The sequence below is a fragment of the Carlito syrichta genome, unplaced genomic scaffold (genome assembly GCF_000164805.1).
Source record: "Carlito syrichta isolate Samal-C Ts95f unplaced genomic scaffold, Tarsius_syrichta-2.0.1 Scaffold308917, whole genome shotgun sequence".
NCBI lineage: Eukaryota > Metazoa > Chordata > Mammalia > Primates > Tarsiidae > Carlito > Carlito syrichta.
The window spans coordinates 540127-567037 of record NW_007253013.1 but is presented as its reverse complement, the minus strand read 5'-3'; the positions used below and the strand labels follow the sequence as shown (position 1 = coordinate 567037).

General features: G+C 40.5%; 1 protein-coding gene across 1 annotated transcript in view; it reads left to right on the top strand.

The window, feature by feature from the left end:
• Nucleotides 1–26911, top strand: part of GRHL2 (grainyhead like transcription factor 2) — a 182886-nt gene that overhangs the window by 97697 nt on the left and 58278 nt on the right. Inside the window, exon 9 of the mRNA XM_008066408.1 lies at nt 16607–16701. Within this exon, the coding sequence (XP_008064599.1) occupies nt 16607–16701 (95 nt within the window). The remainder of the gene's footprint in view (nt 1–16606; nt 16702–26911) is intronic.

Sequence of the window (26911 nt, the reverse complement as noted above, 5' to 3'; positions counted from 1 at the left end):
TTCAACAGCTCATATTCACTTTATCGGATGCAAGCCAGAAGCTACAACAGTTCATTTGTAGCATATTCACATTTAATTTCTCTCTTTGGAACAGAATTCAGAATTCCTTTACTACTTCCTGGCTTAGATGTTCCAGAATAACGTGCATCATAGGTTTTGCTCTTTCAGGATATGGTGTCATGAGCCTGATTCTGCAACACATGCAAATAATTCTCCTTACTTCACAGTCACATCCAGTGTAAGCATTATTGATGAAAAGTTGCCTTTAATTGTGAAACAGCAAACTGTACATACTTTAATCAGTCCGTCTTGAATGTTGGTTCACAGTAGTCTTTCCTATATTGGGATATATTAGTTATATTGTTAATATCAATCCTGCAGTTTTCCATGGTAATTAGCAGGCAGTTAGAGTACAATTTCAGTTATTAGCACGTGATTATAAGATTTTTGTCTGTGCCCTAATACAACTCTACAGTTTAAAATCCAACTTTTACATTGTGCTCTATTGATAGTAATTGTACATTAAGGTGAAGCATTCTGTGCAAACTTAAGTTTCAATGAAATCAAAATATTTCGTCAAGTTTAATTCTTCGTAGTTCTCTCTGAAGGTCAAAGGAAGCCTCTCAAAAGACTCTTGGACACAGAATGTAGCTGCCTGGCTGTTCTATCCTGGCCTAGAAGCTCTTTTCGATCTGTAGTCATACTCTACTTTCAAATAAGAGTGATAATTAAAATTAAATAACACTTCTTTTAGTTTTCTAGAGAAAACTGGCTTTGGACATGTACCACAAGCATGCTTTCTTGCATATTTTATGACCAGTCCTGGGCTGGGCTACACTGCGAGCTGTGAGGAAAAGTGGGATGCTAGAGACCTGAGGTGGTGTATGGCGAGAGGCACTTCTGCTTTCCCAGGTCACGTAGCCAAGTAGTCAGGTAGTGTGAATTCATGGGCCAAACAGGCCTAGGAGACAACAGTACCCAGCAACTAACCTCTCTCTCTCTCCCTCTCTTTCTCTGTTTCTGTTTCTCTCTCTCTCTCTCTCTCTCTCTCTCTCTCTCTATCTCTGACAGTGTCTTGCTGTGTCACCCAGGCTGGAGTACAGTGGTGCAACCGTAGCTCACTGCAACCTCAAACTCCTAGGCTTAAGCAATTCTCCCGAGGAGGTGGGACTATAGGCACATGCCACCATGCCCGGCTGATTTCTAACTCACCATTCTCTTCACCATGGTTCCCCATCCCTCATCTAGTTCTCTGGTTTTCTGCAGGGCTGTCCTTATCCCAGAATTATACATACCTGCCCTCTCCCTGCAGTCTGGAAAATGTGGGTCTCCTCTCCTTTAAAGATAACTCAAGTAAATGGAATTTCCTTTCTTTTGGTGTTTTCTACGTCTTTCTATACTTCTGAATAGATAAGTAAATTCTGTAAAAAACCAAACCAAACCCCTTGAGAGGCCCCAACTTTAAAACCAAAGCCTGAGGGTTGGTGAGAGTCAAAGTGGTGAGTAACTAAGTCAGAAGAGGCAGCCTCACCCCTCCTTCCCTCCAGATGTGAGGGCCCCTGGGGTACTGGTCAGGAACTGCCTCACGCGCTGCCCAGATGCTTCCTCTCTGTCTCATCAGCTCTAGCTGTTATCATGTCCATGTCCATGTAAGACCCACTCTGTTGTATAGAGAATTGTCACAGCCGCAGTGACTGAACATTTCTTTTTATCTTCAACGTTGCTTAGGAAACATTTATGTGATAAAAGTGTGGCAGACTGTGAAGGTTAAGTAACTTAAAATATTGTAAAATGTGAGTATTTTTTAAAGTTTAATATTTGTTTATGCAGAAAATAATTTTCAATTGAGCCACTATGGGTTTTCATTCATTGCATGCAAGTCTCAGTGTAAGTCTCAGGAGCTCATTCTGTCGGGGTCAGCATCTCTAGGGAGAATCACTTCCCCTGGAATGTGAGGAGGATGGTCCTATGGCTCCCTCTGCTTCCCCCCCAGCCCTCACCCCTTCTCCAGCCCCAGCCTCTGATTTCTGTAGAGTTCCTTTCAAGCTATTACTGGGTCATTTTCTTTCTTTTCACCCCATGTTTCTTCAAAAGGGAGCCCCTGTTCCTGTCCCACATCATAAACTGTTACTCATGTCTCCATACAGCATGCACATTTATTTGTTTGTTTGTTTGTTTGTTTAATCTTTTTTATCTTTTATTTATTTATTTTTGAGTTGGAGTCTCACTCTGTCGCCCAGACTGGAGTGCAGTGGCCGCTCCCAGCCACCGCAGCCTCGACCTGCTGGGCTCCGGCGATCCTTCCGCCTCAGCCTTCCGAGTAGCCGGAATTACAGGCATGCGCTACCACACCCAGCTGATATTTTGATTTATTGTAGAGATGAGGTCTCGCTGCCCAGGCGGATCTCGAACCCGCGGGCTCAGGCAATCCACTCACCTCAGCCTCCCAAAGGCGCGGGATTACAGGCTGAGCCACTGAGCCCGGCTTATTTATTTTTGACTCAGAGTCTCACTATGTTGACCAGGCTGGAGTGCATAGCATACTTATAGCTACAGCAGCCTTGACCTGTTGTGCTCAGGCTATCCTTCTGCCTTGGCCTCCCTAAAGTAGATGGTTTTTTTTATGCCCAGCTAGTTTTTTTTTTTTTAGTTTATTGTAGAGACACGATCTCATCTGGTTGCGCACAATGGATGTCTTTTGTTATAATCGTTAATGCCAAATCTGTAGCGGTATTTCCATCCCTCAGTACTTTTTTCTAGTTACTTTTGACCTCTCCTTTCTTCCCTTTCTAGGTTCTTCTGACCTAGAATTCTTTTTGAATAAAGAGATACATTGTTTTAACCTTTTTACACCCACACCTGGTAGAGAACCTGGCACAGAATAGATGCTCAGCCAATGTTGGTGGTTGATGAACAGTCTGCCATGCATGGTTATATCTAAGTGACAGTCAGGGTCAGCAGGCATGTGCCTAGTTAACTGAGAAATTCAGCTGGGGTTAGACTCTCTCCTCTTTGGTGCTAAAAGAATCATTTTCGGCAGTATTTTTCTGGATGTTAAGGGGCTAAGTGTGCTTTTAATACTTTCCTTTCTTTGTTTTGTTTTTTTTTAATTTTTAATCTTGAAGATGTGAGGTACAATTCAGGGTTAGGTATACAAATGGTCATTGTACAGTTAAAGTATGGGTCTCTCTTTGGCATCCATTTTGCCTGGTTTGAGATCAGGTACCCTTATTGATGAGGTGTTTCCCCCATCCCCGGCAGTTTCCCACTACTGCCAATCCCTTTCTCAGAGTATTGTATTGTGATAATTGTTTAATTGTTCAAGGTCCGTTTATGAGTGAGAACATGTAGTACTCAGTTCTTTGTTTCTGAGATAGATCACTCAGTATTATAGACTCTAAGTCCATCCAAGTTATTGTGAAGTCCATAATTTTACGTAAGAGTCCATCATGTAACTATACCACATTTTTAAAATCCAGTCCACTTTTGATGGGCAGCACAGTTGGTTCCATGTTTTTGCTATTGTGAATAATGCTGTAATAAACACACATGTGCAGGTATCTTTTTCATAGAGTGATTTGAGTTCCTCCAGGTATATTCCCAGCAGGGGATTACAGGATCGTATGGAAGGTTGATTTTTAGATCTTTTAGGAATATGCCACACTGTTTTCCACAGAGGTAGTACTAGTTTACACTTCCACCAGCAGTGCAGAAGTATTCCCTTTCCCCGCATCCTCTCCAGCATCTATTGTTTTTTGAGTTATTGATAATGGCCATCTTGACTGGAGTTAGGTAGTATCTCAGTGTGGTTTTAATTTGCATTATTTTGATGTCTAGTGAGGCTGAGCATTTTTTCATGTATCTTTTGGCTGCTCATATGTCTTCTTTTGAGAAGTGTCTGCTCATATCTTTTGCTCACTTTGTAATGGGGGCTGTTGTTTTTTTCTTTTTGGCACATTTGAGTTCCTTGTAGATCCTAGATATTAGGCCTTTGTCAGATATACAGTTGGCAAATATTTTTTCCCAGTCTGTGGACTGTCTCCTTGCTCTTTTGATGGTTTCTTTGACTTTGCAGAAGCTTGTCAGTTTGATGAGGTCCTGCTTGTACATCTTATCTCTTATGGCATAGGTCCGTAGGGTTTTGATCAGGAATTGGCTGCCAGTTCCAATTTCCAAAAGTGTGTCTCCTACATTTTCTTCTTCGTTGTTTTTCAGTCAGATTGTCATTGTCACCCAAGCTGTAGCCTTAACCTCCTGGGCTCAGGTAATCCTTCTACCTCAGCCTCCAAAATAGCTGAAATTACAGGCACGTGCTAACACTCCCAGCTAGTTTATTTGATTTTTTGAGAGAGGAGGGCTCACTACGTTGCCCAGGCTGGTCTCGAACTCCTGGGTTCAAGTAGTCCTCCCACCTTGGTCTCCCAAAGTGCTGGGATTACAGGCATGAGCCACCACACCAGGCCCTCCTACAGCAAACAGGAAATTATTTAAAGGCAAACTTTTTTTTTTAAGTTGCTAGATTTGAAACTTAAAACTTACAACTAATGTGGCCCTGTCTCACTTTTCTTTGTGGCTCCTAGGAAGTCTGTTTATCATTTATCTGGTTCCAGGTCATTATTATTTAATAAGCCTCTTCAGATAGTCTCCCCACTCCTGCAATCTTAAGGACCTGAGTGGTTAATCAGAAGGAACATTACAGAAGGGACAAAAGTGGGAATGGATGCTTGAAGATCCCTCTGAGAGTCTGTTTTAATGAGAGGGCAAAGCTGTCTCCTAAAGAAATACTGGTTTAGAGGATGAGATTTTAAACTGGATGCACACAGACATACACACGGATAACTACAACCACTAATAAACTCACCATGTTTAGTACCCCGAAATGCTATATTTCCTGTCTTCTATCTTTTTTTCACACATTCACTAGGCACTGACTTGTTTTTCTCCTAATTGACGGGGTCTTTATTATATCCATAGCTAGAACATCATGCTTTCATCTTGAACATAAAACGTATATTTGATTTGATTTCTGCTTTTTTACTTCGAACCTAATTATTTTCTTTCTTCAGAGGTGCATTTAATGAAACTTCAGGTACTCTCGTAGTCTTACACTTTTTAGTATTTTTGGATTGGTTTAAAAATGACCAAAAAATACCTGGAGACACAGTTTCATGAGGTACTTTTGTGAGACCTGAACAAAACCGTAGAGCTGGCCTTTTCAGCCACGCTCCAGCATTTGCTAGAAGCTTTTCTCTCCCCATGTTTTTTGATAGAAACAAAGTTACATTTTTGCAGTGTCCCCAAGGGCGCAATTAGGCAAATTTAAATTTTCTCTTCTTTGTTTACAAAACCCAAAACTTGCCAAGTTTTTTTCAAAATTACACTTATACTCCTTGGGGTTGTAGAAGCCAAAATAAGGTGAATCTAGTCTGAAGAAAACTCTTTGAACAGGCTCCAGGAATGTGGCCACCACTGTTTTCTCTGATTTTGAAAAGACAAGTATTGAAATAACTGAGTGCTTAACAAATGAGAGTCTCATTCCTGTTCAGTAATCCTGAGAGGGAGATGCTGTGGTGTCTCCATTTTACAGATGGGGCATCCGGCTTTGAGAGGTCTTGGGGCTCTTCCAAGGTCCCTGCTGATTTAGATGACTCACACCTACAGTCCCCAGATGCTGTGGCCGGCATGACAAAGGAAGTAGTCACAGCAGCCTTTCTTCTCTGAAGGACACATTTATCTTTGTGAAGATATGTATTTAAGAGAATTAGAATTTCAATTCTGAAATAATATCAAAATCCCCTAATGATGTCAGAATTGATGGAAAATGAGTAAAATGAAACAGAAATAGCAGTTACTGCAAAAATCACCCCATAACAACCTGAATAGTCAGTCAATGAGCTACATCCCACCCCACTCCTTATTCCCATCACACAGGTAACAGATTTACCTTCCTACTTCAGTTAACTAGTTTAGCATATGTGACTGAGCAGTCAGGGGCAATTGGGGAGTTTGATAATGGAAGCTAATCTTAGGGTACTTTGAGTCACTGAAGGAATTGGGCTTGTGGTTCAAATTTAGTGAGAGATAATTCACTTGAAAATGTACAGTCTTGGCCAGGCTCAGTGGCTCAGCCTGTAATCCCACGCTTTGGGAGGATGAGGTGAGTGAATCGCCTGCGCCCATGGGTTCGAGACCCGCCTGGGCAACTTGGTGAGACCTCATCTCCACAATAAATAATAATAAAAAAAAATTAGCCGGGTGTGGTAGTGCATGCCTGTAGTTCCAGCTACTTGGAAGGTTGAGGCGGAAGGATCGCCGGAACCCAGCAGGTCGAGGCTGCAGTGGCCGGGAGCGGCCACGGCACTCCAGTCTGGGTGACAGAGTGAGACTCCAACTCAAAAAAAAAAAAAAGAAAACGTACAGTCTTTGTAACGTGTCTGTGTACTTGTACCATCACCATTTACCAAAACATCATTCCCATTGTTTGAATCTATTCATTTTGCAACTCTAAAGTACAATTATAAATGTTTAAAAATCATTTCTGACACTCAGGATTGTTAGACACTAGAATGGGTTTTTAGGAGAGACTGTGAAATGTCTTATAGAACAGCAATTCTTAAGCCTCTTACTAATAATATAAAGTACCATCACTGGAGAAAGATTTCATTGATCTTTTATAAATTAGAGTTGGTTTAGCCAAGTGTTACAGTTTCTGAAAATATGATCTGGGTTGCAACAAGATTTAGGGAGTTTTGTGCTGGAGGGAGCTTGGTTTGTTGGTCTGTGATAATTATGACTGATTAACCGCGTTGGGCAGTGGTTCTAATCTTGTGTGCCTGTAACTTCTACACTAGAAGGTTCCAATCCCGTGTCTATACCTCCACATCTGCCCCCAAGAGCGTTAGTATATTAAGCAACGCCATGAAGAATGTAAAACGAATACACAAGAATCGTTCATGCATTGTACAAGTATAAATTATTTACTGTGTGATGGCTCACACCTGTAATCTCAGCACTTTGGGGGGGCCAAGGCAGTGGATTGCTTGAGTTCAAGAGCTTGAGACAGCCTAGGCAACACAGCAAGACCTCGTCTCTACAAAAAAATTTTAAAATTAGCCAAGTATAGTGGCACACACCTGTAGTCCCAGCTGTTCAGGAGGCTGAAGCAGAGGGATTGCCTGAGACCAGGAGGCCAGTGAGCTCTGATGGTGCCACTGCACTCCAGCCTGGGTGACAGAGTGACACTGCAACAACAACAAAAAAGCACAGTCTTTGTTCATTAAAATAACTGTCAGAAAATGTCAGGTACTTAATGTGATTCATAAATTAAGTTTGTGGACCAGAGACCTAAAAGTTAAACCTCCTTGAGTCACGTGAACTACTGAGAAAAGTTTAATGTTAAGTTCACCTGAGATGTTAAATTCAGAGCTATAAGTCAGGGTGTGTGTGTAGGCACCATTTGTGTGTATTTATGTGTCCACACACAGGATATAACCTATTGTCTATTTGAAATCAAGTTTGCTGGTCAGAGACAACAGTCTTAAAAAATGAAATCAAATAGAATAAAAAAATACTAGCATTCATGGAACGTGGTAATGAGTTATGAAATATTTTTCATACTCTATGCTTATGGTCAGTATAGTTTGAAAGCTATAACATTGATTCTTCATGATTCTCTAGAAACAGAGTAAATAAAACACAAATAAAATAATAGATTTACCCTAAAGATTTAAGATTCTATCTTAAATATCTGTGTGAATATTATAATAAGCCATGGAAAATAAGTAACAACATTATTAATAATTATACTTTTAATAATATCAAAGAATCACTCTGTGCTGGTCACATATTATGTTTTTCATCATTTCTGCCATCTTTGTTCTGGATTATGTATGGGAAGGTGCTCATTAGAGAGGTTGTACAACACAGAAGTCTAAGGGTTCTGGCTTTGTAGACAGGACTTTGTAGAGTCTAATCCCAGCCTGGGTCCTTACAGACTGACTGTGGGAGGTGAGAGAGTACTTAACATGTTTGCCTTTTTCCTAGTTTATAAAGTGGGAGTAACTAGAAAATGCTACTGTTCAGAATTGTCCAGGGTCGTGTTTGTGAAGTATCTATGTCTAGCACAGGGCCTAATACACATTCAACTTTTTTAAATGGTGACTGGTATTATTATTTATCATGAGCCAGATCGAAATGGTGGAAATGCATTCAGTGCCTCTAAAAAATCATGTCAAATGTCAACACGCCTAAGGAAACCCAGGGTACTCTAGACTTTGTAAAGCATTATAAAGAAAGTAATGACTGGACATAATGGCTCATGCCTGTAATTCTCCCAGCACTTTGGGAGGCTAAGGCAGGAGGATTGTTTGAGACAAGAAGTTCGACACCAGCCTGGGCAACATAGTGAAACCTCATCTCTAAAAAAAAAAAAAAAAAAATCAAGAAAAATTAGCCAGGTGTAGTGGCATGCACCTGTAGTCCCAGCTACTCAGGAGGCTGAGGCAGGAGGATTGCTTGAGCCTAGGTTTTTGAGGCTGCAGTGATCCGTGATTGTGCCACTGCACTTCAGTCTGGGTAACAAAGTGAAACCTCAACTCAAAAAAACAAACAGAAAGAACTCATTAGTGAGTTCTTATGAGTCATTCAGGTGTGAGTAGCTGCGGTTTTGATTTTGAAAACAAAACAAAACAAAAACCCTCAGAATCCACTTAGATGAGGGCTTATTTTGTTTATTCTAGGAGTGAATGCTCCTAGAATGATCCTCTTCTGCTACCTGAAGTTAAGTGGGAGGAGGTAAGTGGGCACCAGTATTGGGTCCATCATCCACTATGGGACTAGCAGAGCTCTGTTTGCTTAGCTATTGTCTCTGTTTTGTAGAAGAGGAAATACTAGTTCACAGAAGTTCAATTAACTCACTGAAGGTGGTAAGGCTTGGTGAGAGGAGGACAGAAAATTCAATTTAGATCTTGTGTCTATACCGCCATGTCTTTTCTCCCCGTGCCTTGACCCTCACCATGTAAGTAGACTTGTAGCATCATGACCACAAGTATGTAGACTACACTGAGTTCTTAGCTTTTTGACAAAAGCATCTTATGAGGATGTGGTGTGTGGGCACTGAATTGGCAATAGTGCCCGAAGCCATCTTCAGCATCCCAGCATCATTATTTCGCTAGTCCAGGCAGAATCCTCACCTTTCAGAAGAGAAGCAATCTTTATATTAATGATGCCACTCCTTTTAATCTCCAAAAATATGTACAAAAAATAATTAAAAGGGGTAGTTATAATTTTCCAAACATGTGAAGCTTAATTAAGGTGAAGGGAATTAACATTTCCTTTGACGGCATTCCAGAATCACACTGACATCTACAACCAGTTTGAAGAAAACTCACTCTACAAAAGTCTATATTTTAAAATCCATGAATGGGCCAGTGATTATATGCACGAGACAAAAAAATAGAAAAGATAACAAAAGGATTTATTATCATACTTTCCCTAACAATTAAAATAAAACTGAATTTGTAATTTCTGTACAGGATGTAACATGCCAGAAACACATATGGAAAGCATCACACATCCACCCATACTCAGCAGCCCTGTGCTAAAATAAAGCACTTTTAAGTTTTTTATACCACCCCCCAAACACACACCAACACCTCTTGTTTTCTTAGAAGGGCTAACTTTTAAGCTTCCCTTTCAATTGTCATGATGCTTACAAGTATATGGAGATATTTTCTTGTTTGCCGCCTCTCTGCTAAGGCACCCCAATCTTGCCCTTCCTTGTCAAAAAATTTGCAATGGTCTCCAAAATGTCCAGTCTCTGCCTCATCAAACTTCCATTCTCTCAGAGCTTCTCTACAAACTAGTAGCCATTTCAGGATGTACCATGATCCCAGTATCTGCTGACAATGTATTGTTTAATTTGTAAGATAAATGTGCAAGATAAATATAAGCAGTGGTTAGAAGTATGGCCTTTGGCATCAAACAGACCCAGACTCAAATCACAGGTTGGCTTGTTACCAGCTCCATGATTTTCCACAAGCAGCTTAACTTCTCCGTAGACGGAGGATACTGATTCTTGCCTTATGGAGTGGTTGTGAGGATTAGCTGAGGTGATGTGTGCAGAAGGCTTGGCATGGGCTTGTAAATTCTTGGTTTGTGGCAGTTATTATCTCAAGAGTATTTGCATCTTAATGCCAGGAAATGACAATACCTTTAACTAAGTGTTTCAGGATGGAATTCCAGGCATGAAAACCAGCAGACGTTTCTTATACAAGAGGGACCCAAAAAACCCTGGAATTTATTTATAAAAAATTATGTATTTATTCTTACATGTTTAAACTTCAGTCACCTTCTAAATACTCTTCATTTGATACAATACACCTATCAAGATACTTTTTCCATTGCTCAAAACAGGTTTTGAACTCATCAATTTTGATGCCTTTTAGTGCTTCTGCCATTTTTTGTTTCGCTTCTTCCACATTGGAAGACTTCCTTTTGAGGATTTTTTTTTTTCCATCTGGAGAAACAAAAAAAGTTGCTCGGAGTGGGTAAATAGGGAGGATGGGGCATTGGAGGTCATGCCGGTTTTGGTCAAAAACTGCCGAACACTCAGTGTTGTGTGGGCAGGTGCACTCATACATCACCCATTTGACATGGGCAAACACATTGAAAGAATCTCAAAAAAAAAAAAAAAAAAAGATTCACTGAAGCTGAACTCAGCCTCTCACAACAACACTAGCTGGTACACGGATGTCAGTAGGGGGGAGGCCTGTACTACAAGGGGCCTACCCTCCAAAACATAATTCCTGTTTTTTTGGGGGGATCCCCCTTCTTATTGGAATAGGTAGTGCTTGTGTCTTAATGTGTAAGTAACTGCCTGTCCTCCCATATGCGGTGTCTGGTCCACCCAAGAAGGGAAATTCTTTGGGAAGAATAACTGTCAAACTATCACATGGATTTCTTGCATAGTTGACTTAGGACCTCAGTGACAGAGGCAGCACTTTCTAAGACTGTGTGTGGAGTGAACCAAATGCACCCAAATAATCCAATAATAAAGCTACCCTTTTAATTATTTTAGCATTTCCATTTGCTATAGACTCAAAGTGTGGTCCCCAGACCAGCAGCCTCAGCCCTACCTGGATATTGTTTAGAAATGCAAATTTCTGGCCAAACTCCAGACCTACAGAATCAGAATTTCTTCGAGTAGACCCAGACATTTGCATTTTACCAAAACCCCTCCAGGTAATTCTGATGCATGTCAACGTATGAGGAGTACTGATACAGAATATCCACACAAACCTGCAAGTTATGGGAATCCAGAAACAATCATTCTACATTGGGGGCATCCCAATAGGCTCTAGAAAATAGCCATGCCTTCCCATACTCCTCACTCTGACATTCTGAGGACACACCCAGCCTCAGAGAGGACCCAGGAGATTTGACTCTGCTCCTAGGAACATGACCCTAACAATGAGAGCAAGTTCATTCTTAGAAAGACTCCCATTTTTTTCTCCCCATGGCTTCATTCTTTTTGATACTTCAAGTTAGTTGTGTGCTTTAGGATTGTTTATTTGTGTGAAATTGCCAAGATTTATAAGAACTACCTTCTTAGGTCAGTCAGCATAATTTAAAAAAACAAAAACAAAACAGTTTTGCCAATAATAATATTGTTGCATCTTGCCTGTTTCTAGAATTAGCTAAGCCATCTTCCTCTTTATCCACTCATTCTCACCAAGTAGATGTTAGCATTTGTATACACACCAGAGTATAAAACATGTAGTTTTTATGTTGCTTTGTCATTTCTTTTTAGGAAAAAAAATCCACTTGAAATTTTCTATGTTCATGATTACATGTTTTATAATTTTTTTAAAGCAGGTGCTTATTTTTCACCTATGGTAGTTATTAATATCATACAAGAAGAAGCCATTCACTCAGATCACACAATGTCCACTCACAGGAGGGATTCCCAGATGCTGGAGGTTGAAAACGATATATCCATGTCCTAACTCCCAGAATGTATACATATGACCTTACTTGAGATAAACATCTTTGCAGTGTAATTAAGTTAAGGATCTCGAGATGTGATCATCCTGGATTAAGGTGGGCTCTAAATCAATGACAAGTTCTTATAAGAGTAAGGAAGGGAGAAGGGGGACACACCCAGAGACACAGAAGAGAACGCCACATGAAGACAGAGGTAGAGGCTGAGTGACACAGCCACAAGTCCAGGAAGTGTCCATGATGGCCGACAACTGCCAGAAGCTAAGGAGGCATGGCACAGACTCTTCCGCAGAATCTGCTGACACCGTGATTTTGAACTTCTGGCCTCCAGAACTGTGAGAGAATACATTCCTGTTTAAATCCACTAAGTTTGTAGTAATTTGTTATGGCAGCTCTAAGAAACGAAGACAGTTGCTCATTACAATACCTTTTACTGCCTGCACCTATCAACGTTTATACAATTTGGTGTAAGAAACTTTTTTGATGACACGTTACGAAAGACTTAACTCACCTTGCTGCTGAGATTCTATGACTACTCTGAGTCATCAACCCTAAAGCAAACAGCACTTATCAAAGGGCATCCACCCAGCTTTCAGGAGCAGAAGACACATCGATTAGTATTTTATGCATTGGACAGCTATGCCTGTGGACAAAGAGCATCAGTGTGAATCAGCTGTTTACTCTCTAGAAAACTTTGATAGTCATGAAAGGGAGTAGAGCTATATTGCCATCTGTAGAAACTAAAAACAAAGGGTTAAAATGAACAGATCCTTCTCTTACAAGGCTAGAGAAGACTGCATGACATTAGTCCCTTGGTTATATTTTTGTTAAGAATACCTATGGATTCAGTCATTCATTAAATTTATGGAGTGAATCTTATGTGTATGCTGTCAAGCATTGACAAAGCAGCAGTATTTAAGACAATTTCTTGCTCTCCTATAACATATAGCTAATGAGAAGTGTTGGTGAGAAATAGTAAACAAATAAGTGAAATATACATGTATTTGCTATGCAAGACATCGACAAGGAAATGGAGCCACCCAATGGAAAGTAGTCTCACCAGTCCTTTTGCTTTTGGTGTAAAAAAAAGTAGATTAAGGATAATTTTGTTCATTTATTGGTTTATCTACTTATTGGACGGAAAGATCCACAAGATCAGGGACTAGCCTTGTCTTCTGCTCTTTCTGGGGCGTGAGGACCCGGCCTGACCCATAAAGTGCCCACAGTTAACCATTCTTCCACTCATTTGTCGATTCAGTGAAGTCATAGAAACTGGTGGAGCCTGTGCAAGATCAGGAGACCCAGCAAGTATTTCCTTTATATCAATGTTGCATTTGTTGTTGAAATCCTTTCCATTCTTGAGCTGCTGCATTTTTAAGGAGAGACATTTTTCACATGGAGAAACTATGGAAAAATAAAACCCCATGATGTAGTAACTATGAGAGCTAAGATAAGCATTTGAACAAACCACCTTGGTTTGGCTTTCTTTCTAGATATAGCATTTGCTTTCTTATTTACAATTGACCTAAACACTTTTTTAAAAAAATTAATATGGAAAACTTCAAAATTGCAAGACTATCTTATAAAACAATTAATTATAAAGAATTAAGGAATTTTATTTCTTTAAAATAAGTGACTCTCTGAAATTGTAAGAGCTTGACTGGCCTGCTGAAAGCACAGGTTTACATTTAAAATCCTCCCAAATACAGTTGTCAAATCTTGTTTTAAAGTTGTAGGATGCAAAATTATTATCCTTTGTTTTTTGTTTTTTCTTTTAGCTTTAAGTGTTTAATTAATTAATTAGTTGAGTCAGGTCTCACTGTTGCCCAGGCCGGAGTTTAGTGGCACATTCATGGCTCACCATAGCCTCGACCTCCAGGGCTCAGGCAATCCTCCTACTTCAGCCTCCTGAGTAGCTGGGACTCCAGGGGTGCACCACCATGCCCTACTCACTTTTTGAATTTGTGTAGAGATGAGGTATCGATACGTTGCTCAGGCTGATTTTGAACTCCTGGTCTCAGGCAATCCTCATGCCTGCTGGGATTACAGGCATGAGACACTGCCCACAGCCTTAAGTATTTACTTTAAAATCTGTAAGAATATGGAATACCCTGATGGAAAAAAATGGGTAAGAACAAAATAGGAAACTGCCGCAATACATACATAATTTTTAAAGCAAAGAGGAAAAAAAATGTAAAAAAATTATAAGGAGCCAAAAGCAAAATGAAAGACTGTTCAATCTCTTTAGCAATCAAAGAATTGCAAGTGAAAATGATAAGGTACCATATTTTGCAAATTGATTTGGGAGGAAACAGTTTGAGGAAAAAAGAATTTGTATATTGTTCACTGTTATTGTGAACATAGATCATTTTCACCCTTTCCAGGAGCACCTTGACAAAATGAATAAAATAGTTTTAAAAATAGTTTTTCCTTTGACTTGCTACTTTTATTTCTGAGAATATATCTTAATGAAATATAATTAAGCAATTATACTGTGAGGATAATTTAGCTGTAAAGATAATTAAATGAAATGTTCTTTGCAATAGCAGAGTATCAGGCATCATCTAAATGAACACCTAGAGCAAAAAAGAAAGTTATGAAACATAATTCAACATAGTGGTATTTGGCCACTAAAAGTAATTTTGTAACAGCTTATTGACATGTGAAGATGCTGAAGATGGGTTTAGTATAAATAAATCAATGAATAAAAAAGAATAGTTACAATAGTATTTAACCATACTTAGGTATTTTTGAATAAGGAAGATAGAAAGATAAAGCGTACTACAGATATATTTATAGTTGGTTATTTGTGAGTGAGTAGATTGTGGCTGTTATTTGTTCATGTTCCCTGACTTTCCTATGATGAGCATACATGCTTTTATATTAAAATGTGTGTGCTTTATTTAAAATGTAAATTTAGGCTGGGTGCAGTGGTTCATGTCTGTCATCTCAGCACTTTGGGAGACTGAGGTGGGGAGGATTGCTTGAGCTCAGGAGTTTGAGACCAGCTTGGGCAACATAGAGTGAGACCTTGTCTCTATAAAAAGTCGAAAAAGTTAGCCAGGCACGGCATCGGTAATCCCAACTACTTGGGAGGCTGAGGCAGGAGGATCATTTGAGCCAGGAGTTTGAGGCTGTGGTGAGCAGTGATTGTGCCATTGCACTCCAGTTTCCCTTGAAGAACCCATAGAAATGTAGACAAAAGGCATGAGTAAGCAGTTCATGTAAGGAGAAACATGGTTACCTAACGTGTGTGAGAAGAGATGCTTGGACTCACAAGTGATGGAAGAAATGCAAATATAATGGCAATGGGATATGCTTTTATACTTGTCAGATTGGCAAGAAAGTGGAAATTTGGTGAGGAGGGAAAATAGAGTTCTGGTGGGAGGCTAGATAGGCTGACCTATTCTGGAGAATGAGTCTGGAGGACCACACTGGAGAACACATTTGGTAGGTTTTTTTTCTGTGAGTAATCATCAGTTCATCTCCCAGGAATAGGGATTTTTGTGACAGTGTTGCCTGTGGTGTCAGAGAGCAAAGATCACTGAAGGGTCCCTCTCTGGGGAGAGGAGATAAGTGAACTGGGGTTGAGAGTCACCATGGAATTCTATGCAGCCACAGTTTGAAATAGGCATGTGGCCAGCCTATTTCAATGTGGTTAGATCTGAAAAGATTCATAACTAGATTTGCCAGATAAAATACTAGGTGCCCAGTTAAATCTGAATTTCTGATAAACAATCAATACATTTTGAGGATAAGTATGTCCCAAATATTTGCTCACTGGCAACCCCAGCCATAGAAAATAGAATTTATGATTATTAAAGCCATGGAGGCAGGCAAATGAATCCAACATGTTTCATAAGAATACACGTTAACACTTTGATAGCTATTGTGTTTCTGGGGGAGGATAATGGTAGTTAAAATAAATACATATTACCCAAATAAAGACATAAAACAAGAGAAGGCCTTGAACAGACAGTGTTGATAGTAAACTGAGTATAATTAACTCAACTCTCTATACCTAAGACAAAAAAAAATTTTAAAAAACATTTTCCTGTAGTCTCCTGATGACATTGCCTGGCTGATAAACAGAATATTCTGTTCTACCAAAAAATCCCTCTGGAGTACTCTGGCACTTCCAGCTAGATTAAGTGGCAAGAAAGTGAGTAGGTGAGAAAATGGATAGGCAATGTGAGGCTCAGAAGGAAAAAGAAAACCTTAATAATGTTGTAAACACTAAAAAGTGAAACTGTTAAACAAATCAGCTAAGAACATTGGTTCACTCAGATTTACTTTTTTTGGACAAAGTTTTGATATTTTGCCCAGGCTGGTCTTGAACTCCTGGGCTCTAGTGAGCTTCCCGTCCCAGTGTCTCAAAATGCTGGAAGCCACCGTGCCTGGCCAGATTTCAACAGAGGGACATACTTGCATTCTTATAGAGTAAATATTAGTAAAGAGTATCAGCAAGCACCAAATCAACGATTGCCATGGAGATAGCCAGAAAAATAAGCAAAGTTTAGATTTGCCCATTGGAAAATGATGGTTTAGTACATGACACTGAGTAACTCTTAATCTTTTAAAACCTTTCTCTTCTTTAATGTTATAGCTGATTACAAGGAGAGCTTTAATACGATTGGAAACATTGAAGAGATTGCATATAATGCCGTGTCTTTTACCTGGGACGTGAATGAAGAGGCAAAGGTGAGTGAGAAACTAGCATTGATTCATGATTCATACCTCACAAATAATGAGCCCATCCTCTGCAGATGATTCTTTATGAAGAATCTCTAGAGGTAGCCTCCTATAAAGAGAAAAGTAGCCTATTACCTTTTACCTTTTGGGGATGGGGAGAGCACGCATCTCCTCTGTGGACCCCGCAGAATGTAAAGCACCAAGCTGCGTGTTCCTCCCAAATCCTTCAGGCCCCTAGCTCTATTTTAGCACTTGGAGCTGGGAAGACTGGGCCACAAAACCTTTTCTCCCTGCACTGTAGATTTCCCCCAGGGCCCTTCTCAGGCCTCTCTGTGCAGCCTCCTCCAGAAGCTGGGAAGAGCTCCGAGCCAATGTCTTCATAGGAGAGCAACTGGGCATACCCCTTTCCAGGCTTTAGATATTTGAGTGGAGAGGGGTGCAGGAAGCAGAGCTGCAGGTCTCTCTGCGTCACTGAGGGAGGTGATCTTGACCTACTCCTCTCGTGCTGGCTGCTATACCTTTTTCTGTTTTTCTGGGTTGCCAGGATGGTTAAGTGCAAGAGTAAAATATCGGTCAAAATGAGTACCGAGGAGAGACGTCCACCATTGCACTGGTGTGGATAAGAAGACAGATTCCCTGATACCCAGATTTGCTTTCCAGCCCCGAGTGTCTTGGATCTTATGAACACTTTAAACCTTTCGGCCATGCGCACTCCTCTTTCTGTATTCTTTAGCTTCTGATCCTTGATCCTTATTTTGCACTTAAAGGGAAGGTTCCAGAAGAAGCCAAAACTTGTTTTTTGCTTCAGTTCCATACCGTCTAGGAAGGTGTTAGAAGACTTTGTCTTCAAACTAGTGAAAAGGCCAGTGTCCACAGCTCTGGTCAATGCTTTATTGTGTGTGGGCAAGGGGAAGGCTGGGTGAGAAAGGAAGCAAATTGGGAGTCTGCAGGCACAGCTACAGAAGAAGAAGAATTGCTCAGTGTCTCATTTCACTCATGTATAAACAATGTAGATGAAACTGGTTATAGGCCCAAAAGAGGTGGCCCAAATGAGCAAGCGGCAACAGAACGCCAGCACAGCCTGGAAGGTCCTTGGCTTGGGAATTCCTGGGAAGGAAACAGACCTTGCCTCGGAACAAGATCAGGCCCACATATAGAACTGCAGGCTAAGTTTGTCTCTAAGAGCCCCCCACCCTCTTCCATAGAAAACTTCCTGCCCAAACCATGTGCTTTCAGCACTGGGTTCATTTCCTCAGCTACCTGAGCCCCATTCTCTCTGCCCTGCCCTCTCCTGAGAACAGTGGCTCATGTGCTCAGGACTGGCTGCACCTTTACCATGTTCTTGCCCAACCCCTTCTCAGTCCAGCCAATGCCTGCTCTGTCTCCTCATGCCCCGTTCTCTCAGAGGCCAGATTGCCAGGCTAGATAACCAAACAGGACTAGGGTGGGGTTGGAATCCATAGCAAGTCATGTGACCTTTCTGGCCTGGGTTTCCACATGCAGACAAACATACATTTCCAAATGTCTCTGCTGCCCTCATCTCATGCCAAGGGAATGATAAGTGATGATCCCGCGTCCTGGGGAGAGAGGCCAGGGAACCAATAATTGTTCCACAGTGTGACCAGAGTCACTGGGAAGACAACGGGATTGTGTAACTGGAAGTGTCTTATCAGTGTTAAAGCAAGCTATAAATATGAGCTGTAATCATTGCCATAATTTCATTATCGTGCAATCTGTGATAATGAGTGGGTGAATGTGTTAACTGTGGTGTTCCAACAGGGACCTTTAAAAGAAAATGTCTCATCTGGAAGGGACAGCTTAATGCTGGATGCTTCAGGCTATGTGGTAAACCAGTGAGCTTGTTTATTTAGAGTTGAGTTGAGCTTTCACCCTCCAGTTCATCCCACACCACTCATTTACCATATGTAGGAGCTTACTTTTCTTGTCTAAATGTATATGTGTGTGTATGTGGGTGTACATGTATGTTGTTTCAGGCAGACAAGTTTAAGTTCACATATGCTTTGACAAATGACATTTTATATTTTCATATTGCAGCAAAATTATTTTATTTCATTAATATACATCTTTAGTGACTATTTCTCGGTTGTTGCAATTGTTTGAGATCTGAGTTAATTGATAAGTAATAAAAAATATCTCCAAATAACTTTCTCCACACTACTCAAGGGTTTTTAAAGAAAAACCATGAAGGTTAAATCCATTTCATTACAGGGGGCAAGAGGAATTTTTTTAAATCTGCAAAACCTAAGGCATTTCTTTAAAGTATCGTTGATTTTATAAAAAGCAGACTATCAAAACAAAATCACAAAAGTTTTCAACAAAGCAGTAAGTAAAAGGCTTCCCTCTCACAGTGGAATTGTTTTTGATTTTTTATTCTGTGAACTTCTCAGGAACAGTTGCATTTGCTTTCAAATTCCTTTCAAATATCCACACAGAAATCTTTTGTAGGCTTCAGAGCAGGCATTCAGTGTCACGTCACATGATATTTTGGTTTGAATAGCCAGCGGACACAAACTTGTGATCTACAGCATTCATATAGTCCACAGAATGTATTTATGTATGTATTATGCATTTATGTGCTGATATTGCATATTTTAATATTTCTTGCCCACATTTAATAACCAGAAGATTATTCCAGGTTGTTAGATCTTTTGGACAACTAAAGATTTTTATAACCAGGGGCTTGGGTGTTTGCAAGGCAACAAGTGGCTCTTGTGAGGTGCTGGCTATCCTCTTTATTGTTCTTTCTAGCCTTCTCAGTTTTGGAACTTTCTCTGGCTGTCCCTTGTGGACATTTGAATTTTCATGCCCGACCACATCCCTCCAGACAACTGATATGTAGTTTAGATCTTCATTGGCTTTCAGCATAGTAGAGGTTGAAGCCCTAGGATAAGCTCAATTCACCCTGTGGCTTAGCAGAGTGTGGCCGGCAAGGCCACCAGCATTCCCCAGCTCTTGTTTCCTTTGGCCAGTACTCAGGGTGCCAAAGGGCAGCCGGCCCAAAGCTAACTTGTGTCACCACTGTTAAAGGGAGCATCTGTGGCATCCTTTTGAGTGCCCACAATAGTGGCAAATCATGATCTTTCGAGGTGTTTTTGTTTTAGATCCAGGTGGTACACGTGTATGTTTGTTACATGGACATATTGTATAGTGGTGGGGTCTCAGGTGGTCCATGCTCCAGTTGGATAATATCACCTAATGATTAAAAATGAGATTTGATTTTTTAGCACAAGGTTTTATAAACCATCTTTGAAACATGCAATGTCAGAAGAGACCCTACAAATATGCTTTAAGTCACAGCAGTATCATTTGAGAAAATCGTATGTCTCCCCAAGATGATTATGTTAAAGTATAGCTTTTATTCACATATTTAAGTTTTGATGCATTTATTTAAAAAAAAAAAAAAAAAGGCCAGGCGCGATGGCTCAAGCCTGTAATCCCAGCACTTTGGGAGGCCAAGGTGAGCGGACTGCCTGAGCCCACATGTTCAAGAACAGCCTGGGCATCTTGGCAAGACTGCATCTCTACATAAATAAATAAAAATTAACCAGGCATGGTAGCACGTGCCTGTAGTTCTGGCTACTTGGAAGGCTGAGGTAGAAGGGTCGCCTGAGCCCAGTGGGTCGTTGCTGGGGTGGCTGTGAGTGTGCCACTGCACTCCAGTCTATGAAACAGAGTGAGTCTCCAACTCAATACATAATAATAATAGTAAGTCCAGTATTTGATAGTCTTGCCACAGATGTATAATCAAGTCCTGGTGGTAAGGTTTATAGATTTTTTTCTTCATAGTCCTTTCTTTTGTTACTGACTTACATTGTATTCCAATCTTTCATTTAGCATGAGCAGAAAAAAAATAAAGAAAAGACATAATACTCTAATCATTTAGTTTAATTGTAGGAAAATGTCTTGACTAGGAAAAGTGTTAGAGCTATTAGTTAAAGTTAGGTTTGGGGATTAAGTCCTGATTTGCAGAGTGTCAATTGCAGCCTGATTCTGGTGGAGGTATCAGAGTTCTTCCACCCAAAACCGGTTTCACTGGTTGTGCCACAGAGTCTTTCTGCACAACTACACAAGCAGCAGAAATAGGCTCTAGCAGGACCTGCTTTTGCCCTCGGGATCTGTGCAGTCTGGAAGCCTGTGTAATGTGAACGGGTATTCCTGGGTTTCTGCTGTCTAGGCCAGTGGGGTTCTAAGTGGTCACACTGTCACAGTTTTGGAAATTGATGGGGGCCAGGACCCAAGATAATACAGCAGAAAGAGCACTGGAATGGTGCTCAGACAATCTGATTCTAGTCCTGGTACTGGAGTAGCCGGCTTTTGACTTCCCCTGTTGAGCTTCAGTTTCCTCAGCTGTAAAACAGTGAGAAGTGGGTATATCTCTCTCTCTCTCTCTCTCTCTCTCTCTCTCTCTCTCTCTCTCTCTCTCTCTCTCAATCTCTCTCTCTCTCCCCCCCCCGCCCTCTCCCCTTCTCCCTTCTCTCTTTCTCTAGGAAAGGAGTGAAGGTGGGTGGTGGTAGAGGGGGCATTGACAGATGATTACCTTTCCATCCATACAATTCTACTGGAAGAACTTCTTTGCCACATTCTCTCCTTGACTCCCATTTTACAAAGTTGTTTTAATTTTCTTTCTCTCCTTAAGTAAACACTGGTCCTAAAAAGTAGATTTGTTGCTAACTAATCCGCAGGATGAAGAATTCCCATGCAAGACCCTATTGAGTTATTGAAGAGCTGTGAGCTCAGATTCCTGGCACAGAGCACTGATTTTCTCCAGGTGATGACATCACCCTCCAGGGCACCCTAATTACAGGCTTCCCTTTCTCCCAGATTTCTAAGGAGATTCTTGAAACTGGGCCCCATATTTGTGTCCAGTGCTGTTTTCCCTGTTCACAATGATTTTAAGATTACATCAAGCTCGGTGTGCTACAAAGACCTCTCTCGTGTGACCACAGAGAAGAATTACTTGAGCATTTGGATGCTGCTTAGCACTTTGTACTACCTTTGAGGAACGCGTTTCCTTTTTGTGTCTTTTCACTGGAACACTATACAGTTTCTCCCCGTCTCTAGGATTCACCCATCCATGGCTTATAACCTATGTAAGATAAAGGAGGCTTCTTTCCATGAATTTTTATTTTATCACTCTGCCTCCAAGTTTTTTGGAATAACCTTGGTTCGGGATTCAGTGAAAATGTTTACAACCATCACCACTAAATAATCAAGCAGACAAATAAATCCACCACTAGCCCATTCCCCTACCTCTGATTTTTTAGAAAAATCTATTGTAATTCAATAATATAAAGCTCTATCTCCCTAGGTTATTTTTTGCTGTTTTTTAACCTATGTCCCTGCTTCCAGAAGCAGAGTGACTACCTTTCTGAGCGATGTCTACCCTCCTCCTCCTTCCACCTTGTGTGTTGAGTTGCAGGAGTGGGTTTAGAGGAATTGGTTTATCCAGTCCTTTGCTTTGCTAGACCATCGGTAAATGTTCTTCCTGCATTTGGGGGTTGGGGAGGACTTTGCAGACAGGAAGTCGTTGCAACTTTAAAGAGGGCCAAGGACACAATTAAGGCATTTGTTTTCATTTCTGTTAACATCCTTTTGTGATGAGACTGGAGGTGGGCTTAGACCTGGCTGGAGTAGGGTAGAAAGCAGAGAGGTCAAGAGATGTCATGGATAATTTTCCTGTGTATCTCAGATTCTGATTCTCCTATATATTACCTTTCACCATACCAGGCACTCCAAGATTGGACAAATGGAAAAAGAAGATTTTGAACCCAGATCCCTCAGAGTCTGGAGCTCATGCTATTAACCATACCAATAGAGGAAAATCTGAAAATTCCATTTTTTTAGATCAAAGCATGCTGTGATTTTTCTTCTTCAAAAAATCTATAGGGTATAACCTATACGGGTCTAGAAAGAAAGAAAACCAAGTCATCCGCTCCATTTGCTTCAACAAAGTAGTTTGATCGGGTCACCTTGCTTTCATCACCTGCCCCATCCTCACACCACAGCCTCCCCTGACCCCAAAGATGGGCTTGCTGAACTGACATTTCCAATGCACAAGTTTCTCTCTACAAGTCTTCTGTTGTCCTGGTACATTTCCTGTCCATATCACACATGTATGTCATTGGCCAGAATGGACATGGGAGTAGGACTCTTTGCCCTCTTCAACACATTGCAAATGTATGTGTGTTGATTAGCCTATAAGTGAGCTTCTCTGTGTAATTACAACCTCACTCTGAAGATCCATGCATACTCTGTAATATTACCTCTCTGAAATATTTCAGTGTTCTTATCTCCATGCCTTCACACATTTATTCTCCATTTTCCTAATCTCTCTCTAGCTCCTTTTCATCATACATGGAATTGCATTTTTAGACTCATTTACATTATTTCAGTGCAACTTTCTTTAATATAACTTTTTGTTATGAATAGTAGAGGCTATCCTTACACTCTTTTTTGCAAAACCATGCAAGAAGCACAGCACTAAAAAATTTACAAAGCAAGAATGAAGATTATTATCAAAAAAGATAAAGATTGTAGAAGGCACACAATGACTATCTGCTCTATGTGTGCAACTTGAGAAATTCAATAAACAAATACCCACCTATACCAAAGTGGTAAATTGGAAGTGAATGCTTACACTAAAGCCAATGTTCATTTTATGGGTAGGTTCCTCTCATTTGGGGTCTCTTTAGAAGGTTCAGGTGAACTTGATTTACAGAAGAGATTTAGAGGTAATTTGTGAAACTGTGAGAAATTGCAAGGTGAGGGGACACACTGTTATTTTTTTTATGGGATCTATTTCCCTTAATAGTTGTGCCTTATTGCCTTCCTGTCTGGTCTTGCTTTAGTCCTAAGGACATATCATCTAAGAACTGAGAGCCAGTCTGAGGGATAGATATGCTAAGATGAGTCGGCTCGTGGAGAAGGAAACTAAAAGTGCAAGCTAGAGTAAAGTGATCTTATCTATATTGGTAATTTATCCTTAAGGAAGAAAATGGAGTTGATTTAATGCCCCTGCACTTCCCTGAAGAGACTTTGGACTTAAGGATACATTTGATTGGGCCTGGGTCATGGTGAATACATATGACTACATGTTGCTTTATATTGTGACGAGTAGAACTGTCATAAGGGTGACTTACTATTTCCATAGAAAGCCCAGGTGTCTTTCTTCTCTCACTGCACAGGTTAACCCTGTCTTTTCAAGGTCAGAAAGCCTGGTCTAGCTTTCTGCTCCATCAACTGCCACTGGAGAGAAAAAACAGCCTCTCTCTGTCCTCATTACCTCTATTTCCATAGCTTAAAAAGCAGGATGATGGGAACTGTAGGGCTTTGGCCATAACCTATAAAAAGACAGGAAGTTGAAGAATATGTAGGTTTTCTAATGTCTTGTATACTGCAAATTATTCAGACTCTTTGGGTGAAAAATAAGTTTATGCTAATTAAATAGCTTGGATCACTATTAAATCATGGCAAATCCATTAAGTTGCCTCAGACGTGTTCTTTCTCTCCCTTTCTCCTTCTCTCTCTGTATTTCGCTGAACATTTTTGTTCTAAACTGCTTAGTCAACTTTTATTGCCCTCCCCCGCCCCACTATGTACCAACCACAGCACTTTAGAAAATTGACGTTTTGGTAGTCTTGATGAATCCCACCTTCCAAGGGCCTCTTCCTAAGTGGACAGTGGTCTCATTCTGCAAAACTTGCTAAGGAAGGACTCCAAGGGACAAGGGAACAAGTGAAAATATGAATTTTCAAGATGAAAGATAAACCAAAGGACTGCTGAAAGAAGTCTATACTCCCAAGTGCCCCATGGATTCCTGGCTTTGCTTCTTTCTCACCCTCAAACCTCAGCAAGTTCAATGCTGTGGGTTGGAGAGTTCTCTTTCTGCTTATCAGACAGTCTAGGTTGAGCTAGGGTTGATAGGTATCACTGATTAAGAAAGTTATACCCCAATTTTTTTTTTTTCCTAAGCCAATTTATGGGCTGATTTTAAACATACTTGTCTTATGGACAGTTAGAGAATATTATAGGATATATCCCTATGGTCTCAAAAGTAAAAATCGGGTTGGAGAAGGTTCTTGGGAGGCATCTTGAAAGGCTGGGTTACACACTGCAAAGTAGGGCAAATGGCATTTTTATGTGTTTGCTAGGGCATGGTGCGGGTGAAGGAAGCTTTAAAAGGGAAAGGTAAACATTTGCTGGAGTCTTGGGTATTGAACTTAAACAAAGCCAAACCTTTGTTCCAGTTTTATAAGGTAATAGATGGCAGGAAAAGATCCAAAGCTAGAGTTAATTCATATGAAGAAGGAATAATCTTTGGAAGGCATCTTACTGAAGAAACAACGGCTTGAACTTTTGTTAGAATGTGGAGTATCCATGGTTTTCTGGCCTGAATTTTGCTTAGGACTCTGTAACTAACATGGATGAACTGTTGTATTGTGCAGAGAATTAGATTACATACTTTGGTTTCATAATATGATGGTTTGTGCATGTGTGCACAATGACTAATATTTGTTCAGTGATTACCATACACCAGGCACTCTGCCAGGGCTTTATATACCTTATGCAATATTCATGTTTTTAAATGGATAATATTTTTCTTTAAATTTTTTATTTTAAAATTGTAGGGTACAATTCAGGGTTAGGTATAAAAATATTAATTGTGCAGATACCCTTATGGATGAGGTGTGCCCCCCTTCCCTAGGCATATTCCCACTACTGCCAATCCCACCTCCCCCCATACACACAGTTTCCTGCTACTGTCAATCCTTTTCTTATAGTATTACAATAGTTGTTCAAGGTCCACTTATGAGTGAGAGCATGTGATACTCAGTTCTTTGTTTCTGTGAAAGATCACTCAGTATTATAGACTCTAATTCCATCCAGGTTGCTGCGAAGTTCATGATTTTGTTCTTTATGGCTGCGTAATATTCCATAGTGTTTATGTACCACATTTTTTTTATCCAGTCCTCTTTTGATGGGCAGCACGGTTGGTTCCATGTTCTTACTAATGTGAACAATGTTGCAATAAACATACGTGTGCAGATATCTTTTTTATAGAGTGATTTGAGTTCTTCTGGGTATATTCCCAGCATGGGGAGTTCTTCTGGGTATATTCCCAGTAGGGCGAGTAGTTTTCACTAAACTAATGAAGAATTTGAAGCCTGGAGAAGTTAGCTAGCTTATCTTTTTAATTTTTAAAAATTTCAAATGAATAATTGAAAAAATTGATACAATGAATACCACTTCACTTAGATCTATTTATTATTAATATTTTGCCAGATTTACTTTATCTCTCCTCTCTCTCTTTCTCTCTCTCTCTACACACACACACACACACACACACACACACACACACACACACACACACACTCTCACACCCCTCTACTTCTCTCCTAAGTACTTCAGCATGTAGACAGACCCCCCCCTTCCCCTTTGCTGTGGGATTGGGGAAGACACAGAGACAGATGTGGCGTATGAGCCACATCTTCAGGGTAATGTGGCATTTGGACATGTGGAAGCTGGAAGAGGAACATGCAGGGGTAGAGGGGGCATCTGAAGACGCTGAGCCTGGAGAGCACTAGAGGAACAGGGGACTGTGGAGCTCAGGAGAGAAGTCAGCCTTGTTGGTAGAGAGGGGATTAGGGAAGTCATGAGAAAGGATGAGATTGCAGTAGAGGGACTTGTAGTGGAGGGGCAGGACTTTAGATCCTCTCCATTTGAGGGGCTGTAGAGGGAGAGGAGCCAGAAAAGAAAGGAGTAGTGAGGAAGAACAGAGAAGAAAGGGGAAGGAGGAGAGGAGGTGGAAGAGGAAGAAGAAGCCAACTCTGTGCAGGGGTTTGTTTAGGCAGCAGTTTTCCCAAGTGTGGTCCTCAACAAGCATATTGTTAGAAACGCAAATACTTCAACGTTTCTGTGTTTCAACAAGGCCTCCTGGCGATCCTGGTGCACACAACATTTAAAATATCCCGCTGATAAAGATGCTGCTGAGAAGGCTGATCTTGAACTGAAGAAGGCTGATCTTGAACTGAAGAAAGCGATTGCAGTTGTCAACTTATATGTACCAGTGTTTTATACATGCAGCACGCCATTCATTGCACCATTGCTTATAAGATGAAAGGACTGGAAACAACCTAATGTTGAAGAAATCATCATTCCACATTTTGGGACTTTTTTAAAGAGAGAGAAAGCTATCTTC